At 41.8% G+C, this 13,807-nt stretch overlaps 1 protein-coding gene across 3 annotated transcripts in view; it reads left to right on the forward strand.

Moving 5' to 3' along the window:
• Positions 1–13,807, forward strand: part of PLEKHH2 (pleckstrin homology, MyTH4 and FERM domain containing H2) — a 130,859-nt gene that overhangs the window by 45,210 nt on the left and 71,842 nt on the right. For all 3 annotated transcript variants that reach the window (XM_075535894.1, XM_075535892.1, XM_075535893.1), the window contains 6 exons: positions 523–606; positions 1,163–1,244; positions 3,015–3,200; positions 5,098–6,059; positions 9,975–10,050; positions 13,399–13,493. In XM_075535894.1, the coding sequence (XP_075392009.1) occupies positions 523–606; positions 1,163–1,244; positions 3,015–3,200; positions 5,098–6,059; positions 9,975–10,050; positions 13,399–13,493 (1,485 nt within the window). The remainder of the gene's footprint in view (positions 1–522; positions 607–1,162; positions 1,245–3,014; positions 3,201–5,097; positions 6,060–9,974; positions 10,051–13,398; positions 13,494–13,807) is intronic.

Consider the following 13,807-nt stretch of genomic DNA (forward strand, 5'->3'; position numbering starts at 1 on the left):
TTTTACTGCCTTTGTTTCACCCGCCAGAGGGTGGCTGTCTTGACCCTTGCTAGGATTGGTGCTCTTTCACTAGCAGCTGCTATGTTCATTGGACAATACCTGACTGGTGGCATTTCCCCCCAGGCGCTTGGTATGCTTCATTAGCATACTCACCTGTTCGAACACAGTTGCCCACCATTTCTTCCTTACCTGGGAGATGCACGACTATTGGGTACCTCAGCTGTACCTTATTTCCATGTGACGTAATGGTGCCCGCCCTTCGCTGGCTATTTAAGCCTCTGCTCTCAGCTCAATAAACGAGGCTTGATCAGATTCCTGTCTTGCCTCCATCTCTCCGTGTCTCTGGCCCATCTTCATTCCCAGCCCCTCTTTCAGGTATGCACGTTGTTGATGACCCGCTGGACGGGACAGGACTTAGAGAGGAAAAGACCAGCAGCTTTTAAAGCTATAAATTCTGGAAGATGTCTGCATGGCTTATTACTGTATCCGAACACCGTGAAACTAACATGAATGTCATTTCAGAAACAAATAAGAATACAAGAAGCTAAAATAATAGAAGAGAAAGCAGCTAAGATTAAAGAATGGGTAACACTTAAGTTAAATGAGGTATTGATTGCTCTATTTTGCTTTTCCTTTACCCTTTTCTTCTGGGATCATGCTGAGTGAAACAAAATTCTGATCAGTTGGTGGTGCTGCTGTCCTTTGGACAGGCAGCTTTCCACTGACTGTTCAGTGTATTCTGAAAGTTAAAAGCTCTGATAGTCTCATGGAAATCGGCATGTAGATACAGTCTTGCTTTAATTGGTTAATTTAAAGTAATTATAGGCCATGTATATATTTTATAAGGTGTTTTTGGTAAATGGGAAGTATACACTATTGACATTGATGGCTGCCTAAATGCTGAAATAGTTTTGGTTTAAAATAATTTTACGTGGCATAAAGCAAACTCTTAGCTCTCGAAACAATGAAATATTGAATCCATAATTATCTAGGTTGATAGTTTATGGTGATATAATTTGCTGATATCTGATCATCATTTCCTTTTTATCTGGCTTACATGTAGAATACTTACATATTATTAACATTTTCTAAATATAATCATTTACTAGTAATTTTTGAGGTGTTTATCCAAGCCTAAAAGGTTACCATTATATTCCTTTAGCTGGAACTAGAGAATCAGAATCTTCGTTTGATCAACCAAAACCAAACTGAAGAGATAAGAACAATACAATCAAAACTACAAGGTACAAGTTCTTTGACTATGATAGCTTACCTCCAAAATACCCACTGCCATCAAGTCGATTGTGCAGCATAGCTTTCTGAGGCTGTCAGTCTTTACCAGAGCAGATAGCCTCAAATTTCTCCTGAGGAGTAGCTTGTGAGTTTGAACCTCCGACCCTGCAGTTCACAGTCAAATGCTTACCTGATAGCACCACAGGGTCTCTTTGTTGGATTCATTTGACCATATAGAATTGTGCTAGTTTTTGCTGGTGTTTTATGGATATAATTGCATATCATACCAAAAATTACTGCCATTTAATAAAAGAATATCTAAAGAAACCCAAACTCCTACACCCAAGTGAATGTTGATTTGTAGTGGAAGGCACAAAGAGATGAGACTAATGAAGAATAGGTCTGCCACAGTTGAGTGACTAGCCAAGAGGCTCACATGTTCCCCAGTTCTAGACAACTCCAGGAAGGTGTATGGAAATGTTGATCCAAGGAAGACAGACGAACCCAGTAGTTAGCAGAAGAGCGTAGGAGAGTAGTTGGACTGTTGGGTTATCAATCTGAAGGTGCAAGATCAAGTTGCAGGTAGAGGATGGACAGTAAGGGAGATGTTGACTGACATAATCACTGCATCTGTAGCACTTCAGATTCCTTTCTTTGTTCATCCAATCCCCCATTTGTCAACTGGGCTGCTCTATTAAAGTGGGGGAATTGTCCTATTTCACTACTCTGTTGCTTGTGGCCACCCAGCAGCGTTTTTCCTCAGACCATGTGCATTTACTAGATAGACACTAGCTATTCTGGTCCTGGTTGAAATGTTGCCCCTTCCCCCAACCAGGCAACCATCGATCTGCTTGTCACTGTTAGTTTGTATTTTCTTAAACACTATATAATTGCACTTATAGAGTGTGCACTTTTTGACTTCTTTCATTCAACGTCATTGTTTTGCGACATACCCATGTTGCTGTGCATATCGATAGTTTCTTTGTACTGTTGAGGAGGATTTCATTATGTGCCTACATAGGCCGTCATGTACTTACTCGCCTGTTGATACACATTGAAGTTGTTTCCTGTTTTGGGGCTACTACACTTCAAACTGCTATGAACATTTATGTCTGAGGAGTTGTGTAGAGATGTGCTTTTAATTATCTTGAATAAATACGTAGGACTTGAATAGTGGAGTTGTAGGGTAAATAAATATATATTTAACTTTAAAAAAACAAACAATTTTCCCAAGGAGTTGTGGCGTTTTTCCATTCACAACAGCAATGTATGAAAGTTCTAGTTGGTGTACATTTTTGCCAACACATAGTATGGTCAGTCTTTTCATTTTAGCCAGCTTAGCGAGTACGCAAAAGGCGTAGGAGGTACAGATGACTGAGTGCTTGGTTGTTCAGTAAAACATTGGTGGCTCCAGCCCACTCGGAAGGACCCCTAAGGAAAGGCCCAGAGGCGACCTGCTTCTGCACATCAGCCCTTGAAAACCCTGTGGGGGACTCAGTTCTACGCTGACACACACGGGGTCAAGTTCGTTTGATGGCAGCTATTCTAATGGTGAGTCAGTATGTATTAGCATCTAATGATGGTTCTTCCTTTGTATTTGCCTAATGGCTCATGCTGTCAAGCCTCTTTTTGCACGTTATTTGGTTCTTGTTCAAGTGATTTTTGGCTCTCCTAGGTCCTTTCTTTATCAATTTAGAAACACTCACTGGTTGCTAGGAAGCAGCTTTAAGCTTGCTGGAGTTCCGGTTGGGATCACGCTGAATCTTGACTTGATGTTGCAGACATTCAAGGGAAGAAATCGTCCAGTGTCGCCACACCCAAGCTTTCTGAAGGTCAGCGCCTGAGCAGTTTGACCTTTGGCTGCTTTTCATCCCGAGCAAGGAGTCCTCCTCAAGTGGTAAGATCGGAGGAAGTGAGCAAGGTGACGTCTAAAGTTCCGCTGTTCACCGAAGCAAAAGACGTTGAAGGTACTTATGGACCGGAGGAGTATCCTTTTGAATGATTTTAAAGAAAAATCATTTGCTAGGATGCATTTTCCTTACATTGTTCTTGACAGTTCAATGTCTTATGAGAAGGCTCCCAAAGAGGAACAGAGCATTTGCCTTTCTTTTTTTTTTGGCTTGTGTGCACAGGTTTATGTATTTATTTATTTACATTTTATTAGGGGCTCATACATCACAATCCATTCATATACATACATCAGTTGTATAAAGCACATCCATACAGTCTTTGCCCTAATCATTTTCAAGAGCATTTGCCTTTCTTTGGGTGTCTGTTCATGTGTGTTTTGGGGCGTCTTAGTCTAGGAGGCCTAGGTGAAACTGATTTTTCTCCTCTTGCTGCTTTTTTCTGTGGTAGACGGCAGTCATCTTGATCATAAAAAGGTTTCCAAAGCTGAGCTTCAGATCAGAACTATGACTTTTCTATTCATTGTTCAGATACAATATAAAAAGTAATTTTGTATTAGGCATGGAATTGAATATGACACTGTAAACATACGAACAATGAGCCGCCTTTCATCCCCAGTCGATGTAACTGCTTTGACTGTCCAATTACTCCTTCGAAAGGAGAAATGCTTGCCTAGATGTTTCAGCCCTGAGCCTGTATGCAGGTTTCTACTTCTCTGAATTGTACAGTTGGGTGTGTGGCTTCTGCCTTTGCCACCTCTGGTGCAGTCTCTTCTACGTGACTTTCCCCCAAATGGGTCAGAGAGGCAGCATTGGCTATGATGTCTCCTCTACTTTTGGCTCCAGATTCCTTCCTCCGAAAGCAAAACAACAGCCCTAGGAGGACTACACTTCATGCAGGACATGAAATTCTGACAGCCACATTCATTAGGTCTTACCTACAGAAGGCCCCTTTGATATTAGCTTTTATTGGCATAACTTGGCTTTCCCCCCCTTTCTCTTTTGAAAAGCCATTTGAATGTCCTTCCAGTTTTCTAAAAATCACTATAAAATGCTCCATCTGTGAAGGCTGCCTTTATTGAACTTTTGTTCACTTTCACATTGAGTGAACTGCTAGGGAAGGAGACTTTCAGAGTTTATTTGTTCAGACACTGTTTCCATAATCACTCAGGGCATAGCTATGTTTAGAGCATTTCAATTTCGTTTGTACTCTTCAGTGTAAAAGTCGAACTCACTGTTTAACCACTAGTTCCTATGTATCAATCATGCTCTCAACAAAAATAAACCATACCTAATGACATTTCTGAGACATCTTATCCTTTTATTCTTTAACCTCTTATTTTTTTAATTAAAAGATTTTCTGAAAAAAAAAAAGAAGGAAAAAAAATTTTCTGTAGTACTGAATAAACCAAAAATAGAGGAAGTAAAGCTTTTCTGTTTATCTTTCTTAATGGTTTTGTGTGTTTTATATTTAAGGATTGGGTAGAAAGTTTGTTTTTTAGCTATAGAATTGAACTTATATTTTAGTCATCTTATGATAATTTAGAAATTTAGTTGAAAGAAAGGTATTTATTTTTAGGTGTTTTTTTGGGGGGGGGCTTTTAAAATAGAATTGGTGGTGTTCTCTGGTTAGGTTTGGCACCTGTGTTCTTTGGTAGAATTGCCTTACTTCATTTTAATTTTTCCATTTCTCTCTCCTTGGGTTGTTGTCAGTTTTCTCCTCAAATGGTTCCTTATATAGCTGTTTAGGTCTGATGCTAATGTATTGAGTGCTGAGATTCCGTGTTTTATAGAAAGCTTAGAGTTTTCAAACTGTGTTTGAAGGTAAATTAACACTCACAAAGGATAATGTAAGCTATCGTTATTCATACAAATTTGCCCATTTCTAAAACGTAGTAGCATATGATTAAATTTTCATTATTAACGGCATCTTGCCCCTTGATGTCTGCTTTTCTAGAAATGGAAATTCCAGAAAAGTCGGCCGAGAACCAAGTTCAAGAAAACAGCAGAAGCCAGAGAGCATTGCCTCCAAGCCCCTGTGGCTCCGAACAGAACCCGAAAGCAAGAGCCAGCTATGCAACAGATGGTGACCTGTCCCCACATCCCGGGGCTCCTGGCAGCGACTGGAGCTCCGATGAGGAAGAGGGAAGCAAAGGCAGATCCAAGTCCAGGTGCACCTCCACACTGTCCAGTCACACGTCAGAGGAAGGGGCCCAGGGCCACAGGATGGGAAGTGAGACCTATCTCACGGCCTCTGACGACAGCAGCTCTATCTTTGAAGAGGAGACTTTTGGCCTAAAGATAACCGAACACAAGAAGCTATATTCTTGGCACCAAGAGGCACAATGGAAGGCTCAGAATAATCTCCTCCGAAAGGCGAATTCTGAGTTAAGTAAAAAGGAGCGAGATAGTTCCTCGGATGAGCTGAATAAGAAATTTCAGTCTCAGAGACTGGATTATTCCTCCTCATCGAGCGAGGCCAACACCCCGAGCCCTATTTTAACCCCAGCTTTGACTCCCAAGCACCCTAATTTATTACCTGGGAAAGGCACACAATTACTGCCTTCTTCAAACCTGCCACCCCCAAAGCTACGGACCCCTAACGTCTTCAGTATAAGCGCCGCGCTAGCCAAAAGGCACTTAAGCCAGCCACAGTTAAGTTCGGATCGGATGTTTGGCACCAACAGAAATGCTATCAGCATGATTCGACCACTGAGACCTCAGGAAACGGATCTCGATCTGCTTGACGGTGACAGTGCAGATGTTTTAGAGAACATGGACACGAGCTGTGAAGACGGATTATTTTCCTATGACTCCCTGGAATCCCCGTGTTCAGACGACCAGGAGACCTGTGGGCCAGTGAAAAAGGCGGTGTGCGGCAAGCCCCCGACCCCTCCCCTGCACCGGTTCCCCTCCTGGGTAATTATACCGCTTTGGGCATCTCACACTCGGAAGTCTTTCCTTGACACTCTTTTCCTTCTCAGGCTGGACTTTGCTCCTTTCCCTGTTCCCTTCCAAATCCAGTTTGTCCTGAGAGTTCCTCACTTCCAGAACACGATTTCCAAATTCATGGCTGTCGGAGGAACCAGGGGGTCCAATAAGTAGTGCTTCCCTTCCACCGCTGGGTCTTGAGTCAGTTGAGAAGTAAAACAAGGGATAAGTGAGAGAGGGGAATAATCAAAATATTACCTTTGTTGCTAATAAAATAGGTTTTATTGTCTATAAAAATGAACATGAGAGCAAGGGTTGGGCAAGTGGTCTTCCCAGTAGGAACCTCAGAATTAGCTAGGTTTATTCGCACAGCCCCCAGCAGTGATGCAAACCTCCCCCCACCCCACACACACACACACAAAAGAGCAAAACCATGGCAGAGCCCCCTGCCACCAAGTCCATTTCAGCGCATATAGCGACTCTGAAGGGCAGAGTAGAACCGTTTGCTGGGGTTTCTGAGACCGGAGACCTTTACAGGATCAGACAGTCTCCTAGATCGAGGCCTTCCCCTTTGAAAATGTACAACCTGGAAGTGCATGTCTCTTCCTGGCAACCTCTTCCCAAGAGAAAGCCCAAGGGAAGGCCTGGCTGTGCGTGGCCAGGTGCTCCTTCTGAATTCACTAACTCCATGCTACTCCTTGGAGAGAGCGAGAGTGAGACATCAAGAGTGTTTCATTTTTGCAGACCCCCACCATGGAAGGAGTGTGTGTGTGTGTGTGTGTGTGTGTGTGTGTGTGTGTGTGTGTGTGTGTGTGTAAGGGGATGGAGTACAAAGGGCTGAAGGAAAGTGTGTGTGTGTTTGTGTGTGTGTGCGCACGCGCGCGTGTGTTTGTGTAAGGGGATGGAGGGCAAAGGGCTGCCCCTTTGAGAGGGACTTGTGGGTGCCTTTGGAGCAGGACAGTGAACTTGTTGATCATCCGTTTTTAAACTTTTCAACTTGTTTAACTTTCAGAGAAACTTAATTTTAGCATTTCATGAGTGTAAGCCATTGCTTTAACAAAACACGTCTTGTATATCCAGAATATATTGGCTCTTCCTTCATTAAAACATGGGCCAGTAGTAAAATAAATAGCCTGCCAAATTGTGCAATTCCTCTTAAGAATATCTACATGGCTGTATTAAAAAAAATCATCTTACTTATCTTTAAAACAAAGTAAAATGATCTGTTTGGCAGATTTAAGTTTTCCTTCATGTATAACTGTAATTTAACCTTTGGTTTCCTTCAGAGAGGCATCTGGGTTGTGAGGTTTTTCAAAAAATCAAATTGTTACTTTTTCATTTAGAGACTGTTATCATTGTAAGCTCCTAAATTAAGTCAGCCATATTTTCCTGGCATAAATCAAGGCATGAATGCAGGCCTTGAGATGTAGCTGCTCTTGACTGCTTGCCAGGGAACATTCTGTCCTGGTGTCCATGTAAAACTGTCTGCAGTGCGTCACTTAATTCCGGATGGAACAAACGGTAGATATTATTGACGGGCACATCCCTGCTATCTTCATTGACATCTCACCTCTTTTATTATGTTGAGATTTTCAAAGATTAAACTTACAAGTTTATTTTACTTGGAAAACCATTTTTACTGCTTTTCCCGTCTCCTCTCTCCTGAAGCTATTCGGACTGAAACGTAGTGTTGTTTCTCAAAAGCCTTCTAGTAGACTGGTATACAGTTTAAGGTTTTATTTCTGTTTGTGAAACATTTTAAGGTTTCCAGGAAAAGAGATGGGTTCTAGAAACTCTTTTTTTGGTGTGATTGAACTATCCGATATGTGAATTATATTCCAATAAAACTGTTCAAAAGAGCAAGCAAGAAAATCTTGGAAACCCACAGGGGAAGTTCTACTCTGTTCTGCAGGGTAGATATGAGTGGGATTTGACACGATGGCAGTGGGTTTTGAGTTTTAATTATTGAACTGACATTGTAATTGTTCCTTCTGACCTTCTGAAACAAACAAACCTCCAACCTCACTGCCATCAGGTCAATGCTTACCCTGTGAGTTGACAAAACTATACCTACTTACCAGTGTAGAAAACCCAGTCTTTCCCCCTTAGAGATGCTGGTGATGTTGAGATGCCAACCACGCAGATCACAGCCCAATACACAACCACTACACCACCAGGGCTCCCTCTGATTGCTATTAGCAAATAAATGCCTGGAGGTCTTACTGACTTGCCTTGACTACCTTTCCAATAAAGCAGATAAGTTTATGCACAGAAACGAACTAGAATGTCATTCAGACAATCCTGTCCTAATTGTAATGGAATATCATTCAAAGTGCAGCCGTCACTCTGGTTCTGGGACATGTCCTGTGGTGCAGTAGCCTCTGTGGTAGTTAGCTTCTTAGAAGCAAGTGACACCCATTGCTCCTGCTCCCAAGTATCATATCTGCAATGTTTCCTATTTACAATGTTTCCTGTCTACAATGTTTCCTGTCTGCAGTGTTTCCTGTCTGCAGTGTTTCCTGTCTGCAATGCTTCCTATCTACAATGTTTCCTGTCTGCAATGTTTCCTGTCTGCAGTGTTTCCTGTCTGCAGTGTTTCCTATCTGCAGTGTTTCCTATCTGCAGTGTTTCCTGTCTACAGTGTTTCCTATCTGCAATGTTTCCTATCTACAATGTTTCCTAACTACAGTGTTTCCTGTCTACAGTGTTTCCTATCTGTAGTGTTTCCTATCTGCAGTGTTTCCTATCTACAGTGTTTCCTATCTACAGTGCTTCCTATCTGCAGTGTTTCCTGTCTGCAATGTTTCCTGTCTGCAATGGCTGTCTATCTGCTTCTCCTATTGGTGCTAGCTCTTCTCTTCCACTTTCTCCTCCTTCTGACTGCTTCCTATTCCCTGTTTACTGTCGTTCTGGTCTGCCTACTCTGCTCTTTGCCTTTCTCCATGTAGCTCAATCATATCTGATTTGTTCACGGAACCATTCTTTAAAATAATATATTCCTGATAGAGATCCCATGTTAGCTACTTCTCAGGGCGCTGACTAAACTGAGGGAGACTATCTTAGCTTGCCCACTGGGTGTTGGGCCACTCAACTGTGTCTTGTTTAGATTCCTTACAAAATGCAGTGCATTAGGAACCACAAGCTGTCCCAGTGCACGTGAGACCTTACTCAGAGATCTCTCAGTAAAATAAAGCAAAGTAACAACCTACTTTAGGAACAAGAGAACATGATAAAGACCCTTGCAATTCTCAAATTCATGCATTGTTTGACCTCAGATGTTTTGTTTTTTCCCCTACTGGAATGTTCATTGAAATAAACTCCACTTCCATTGGCATGACAGGTTGGTACTAACTCAGAGCAACCCTATTAGAATAGAACTGCCCCACAGGGTTTCCAAGGCTGTCGGTCTTTATGGGAGCAGACTGCTACACCTATCTTCTGTGGAGGGCTGGTGGACTTGAACCCCTGACCCCTGGTTAGCAGCAGAGTACTTTGCCACTGTGTTGCCAGGACTCCTTCACTGAAATAAAGAGGTGACATGACTTCCCACTTGATTTTTTTCTTCCTTTTTCTTCTCTAACCATGTTAAGACTGTTTAGATATTAAAAAGCAGTATTCGTGGGTTGTCAGTGATTGTGAATATTTCTCTTACCTTTTCCCCCATCTCTTCAAAAGAATGTAGACTACCAAATAACATGTGGAGACAAAAATAAATAATCGAATGAATAATGGATGGGGAAAGTGCGCAGTCCTGTTCACACGGACTGTTTGAGTTGGCTTTGTTGACAGTCTCATACTCATGCTCTGTTCTACGGACTAGTGAATGAAGAACAAATGGAAAACATGTGTATTGCACGTCATCATTTCTCTACTTGAAATACCCCGTTCAACCCTTTCTTTTAGGAAGGGAGAATCTACGCTGTAGCCAAATCAGGTATTCGAATGTCTGAGGCCCTCAGTGTGGAGAATGCGAATAAAAGTAAGTGATTTTGTGTGCATAAGGTTGCTGATTTTTATTTTAAAATAGAAATTCAACTCTTATGTGAAGTGTACCTCATTATGTTTTTACATGAAAGAGACTAAAGCCAGGAAACGGCCGTATTTCAGCTGTTCAAAATGGTAAAAACAGTTTTCTGTGTCCTTTTTTTATCAGAATTTAAACACCTTTTCCCTTGTTTGCTTTCTTCAAAGTTTTTAGAAGACCAATAACATACCAATCATAAAAATAAATAAATAACGAAACAAATCAACAGAACTGTCCAGAATAAAAAAGGAGATTGTTCAATGGTTTCTTCCCCTAGCCTCCTTCCTCCCTTTCCTTCTCCAAATCTATATAGCAAATGTAACTATTTTTCACCTTTAAAAATTATTTGCTTTTTAGGAAAATATGCACAGCCAAGCCTCCTCCTATTCCAGTTTCTTGACATAATGATACGTGACATTGGTCACATTCTGTGTGTCAGCATTCTTGCAGTCCGCTCCTCCTCGTCTTATTTACTTGCTCTCTCTGCCCTGCAACCTTCTCAGCCCAGCTTTAAAAGGGCTGTTGACCTCGGAGGTCTTATACAGATCACTGCTTTTCTAGTTTAGCACTTGAGTGTGCCAATCTTGACTCTTTGGGTTAAGCTGGTTCTTAGTTTAATGGTGACTTCAGAGGTTAATTTCAATTCACGGTTATCCAGCCAGGGCCATAGACGTAGAGACACGTCCAGCTTCAGTAGGTCCAGTCAGTCTGGACACTTCGTTGTTGCTGTTAGGTGCTGTCGGGTTGGTTCTGACCCATAGTGCTGCATGCCCAACAGAACGAAACACTGCCCGGTCCTGTGCCTGCCTTAAATTGTTCCATGCCTGAGCCCATTGTTGCAGCCAAAGAATTTCAAGTTCCTTAGGAATGTCTGAAAGAATTTGAAAGCCGATACCACGTTGTTCTCCCTTTGTATCAGGACCTCTGCATTGTGTTCCTCATGGAATGTTTAGTAGTTGTCACTGGGCACCAGCTGGGTCTGGTTCAGGTGGACTAGTCCCATAGCACTGTTCTCCAAGGATTCTTGGGTTTTCTTTCTCTGTTTTTCCAGATCAGTAAGGACTAAAAGTTGTAGCTTAGATGACCACGCATGAGCTGATAAGCCCGCAGGAACTACCCAGCATCCTGGGAGAAAGAAAATACACTTTGGAAACATAGTATGCTAATTCACAAGAGGGCCTCCCACGACCGTAGATCAAACCCCCAAACCAAATGAACTAATCCCATGAGCTGACTGGTCGTGTCTAAGGGTCTGTAGTGTAAGTAGGGGGTCTCCAGCCTCCCCTGGCCCCCATTTGGGTTGTTGTTACTGTTGCAAAGCCGCACACCACCTAGCTTTTGTCTATGTATCCCCCTCCCTGCATCTAGTCCATCGATGGCGCCGTGCGTGTGCGATGCCACCTTGTCCACGGCTACCGTGAAGCCTGGAGGAGCGCAAGCTTGATAGAGCTGCCTGGTTTTTCTGGGTCTTGCCAATGTTCCACCGTGGGCAGGGCATAGTTCCTACGATGTTTCTATTGCTCACTGAGTTATCTTTCTCCGAGAGGTGTCTGTCTTATGTAGGTCTGGCTTTCTAAAATTTTGCTTTATAAACAAAAAGTTACTACTACCAAGAGAGTACTTTTCCTTCACGTCTCTCCTTCTCCAACTACTAACGAAAAGTTGGTTCTGTATTTTTTACCCATTCATGTCCTTTCCTAAAAAAATTATATATGTATATATAATTTTTAGGATATATATTATATATATATATATTTCAATGTAGTGTCCTCCATTCCAGGTTAGTTCACATATTATAACATGTTTCAGAAACTTATTTTTCTTTATCATTGAATAGCATTCTATTATATGTATGTGCCACATTTTTCTTGTTCATTTATCCATTGATGGGCAGTTGGGTTGTTTCCATCTCTTTGCTGTTGTGCATAGGGCTATGCTGAACCTGAGCTTGCATGTCTGTCCATGCCACTTTTATTACATCCCTAAGTTATATACCTAGGGGTGGAATTACTGGGTTACATGCTACCTGTGCCTCTAGCTCTTTGAAGAACCATCAGACTATTTTCCAAAGTGGTTGTATTATTTTGCATTCTGTAATTGTTAATGGTCTATTCATTTTCAGCTGTCATCTGTTTATGTCATTCATGAAATTGTATTCTGCCCTTAACTCGAGGCTTACCTGATAAACACTTAAGATGAAAACATCTGATACCATGTCAGCAAGAAGGCTGTGAATAACCAGAGAATATCTTTACTTGGATCAATTAGATCAATTACTCACTTGGATCAAATATTCAGTTCTGCATAGCCTGAGCTAAATATGGATGGAGATGCCAAAGAAATAAAAACTGTCATCGCTGCTCTCAAGAGCTTATCGTTGAGAGGATTAGCATGAACCGTGTAAGAGTATACCAGAGTAAAGCAGAAAGTACTTCTACTAAGGTTCTAGTTCGTCCATGCACAGGTTCATTCCAAACAAAATGGCTGCAGACAATCTCTCTTAGTAACATATATTGATCTTATTCTCATTAGGGTGAATTCATTAAAAATATACATACATATCCGATCAAAATTGGATTCTAAGGGGATCTGCTGTATCAATGCAGAGAGGTCAACTCAGCAAGTTATGGCGACTTTACTTTGGGATTCTCAGGGGGTAATCTTCACAGGTGTCCTCAAAGGACTTAGGAAGTTTTAGAAAATGGGAACCTGCGCAGGTAAGAGAAAGGCCAGGGAAGTTGCAGTGCACATTTGTTTCCATCACAAGAATGCACTTGCTCCTGCTTCAGATAGCAAGGGGTGTCCTATGAGAAGTTATTTGGGAGGCCTACCCTTCTCCATTTTACAGCCCTGGCCTTGCCCCTTCGCACCAATTGGTTCCCCAAACTCAAAGAACTTTGAAAAGGAAAACAATCTGAGCCCCTTGAGGATGCTCACTCTGCCAGTTTGATGCTGGATGAAGCAAAGAGTGCAGGACTCTGCACGGACGGGCTGGAGGTGGGAACACGGCCTTCGGAAGTGTCTGGGTCTAGATGGAGGAGGATGTGTCGAGAAGCAGTAGCTTCACATTTGGGATCTTTTTATTTTAATAAAGGCTTCTACGATTTCGTAGTGTTCCTTTTTGATGTATCTGCATATAATTAGACTGGGAAATGCAGTCATTCATGAGGTAGATTATGTAATGGATGCATTTCTATGTTCATCCACTTCCTCTGATTGGACATGGCACTAATTCACATTCATAAGAAAAAGACCAATGTACTTGGGTCGAGGATTAAAACTCTGTTCTTTTTTTTGTTTCAGATTCGATTGCACTGCTCTCATACACTACATCGGGACTGTATACATCTCTGATATACAAGAACATGACCACGCCAGTGTACACAACCTTGAAGGGGGTAACTCATTACTGTTCCGGCTAAGCATGTGTTTCTCTTCCTAACAAATCAAGACAACTGTTTATTCTAGTTCCAAATTCCATTCTGGACCTTTCCCTCAGCCTCTTCTTTTATTTTAGAAGTTCACATTAAAGTATCATAAAAATAAAAGAGTGGAAAGGTCCGGAGAAGATACCTATTCTTAACAAAATATTAGAGGTCCGGGTCAGCTTTTGTTGTGGCCTGTATGCTTTTTCTCCTGTGATTAATAATTGTTTCATGGAAAACTCAAACCAAACTCACTGCCATCGAGTCAGTGCCAACGCACAGTGGCC

The sequence above is a fragment of the Tenrec ecaudatus genome, chromosome 17, assembly GCF_050624435.1.
Source record: "Tenrec ecaudatus isolate mTenEca1 chromosome 17, mTenEca1.hap1, whole genome shotgun sequence".
NCBI lineage: Eukaryota > Metazoa > Chordata > Mammalia > Afrosoricida > Tenrecidae > Tenrec > Tenrec ecaudatus.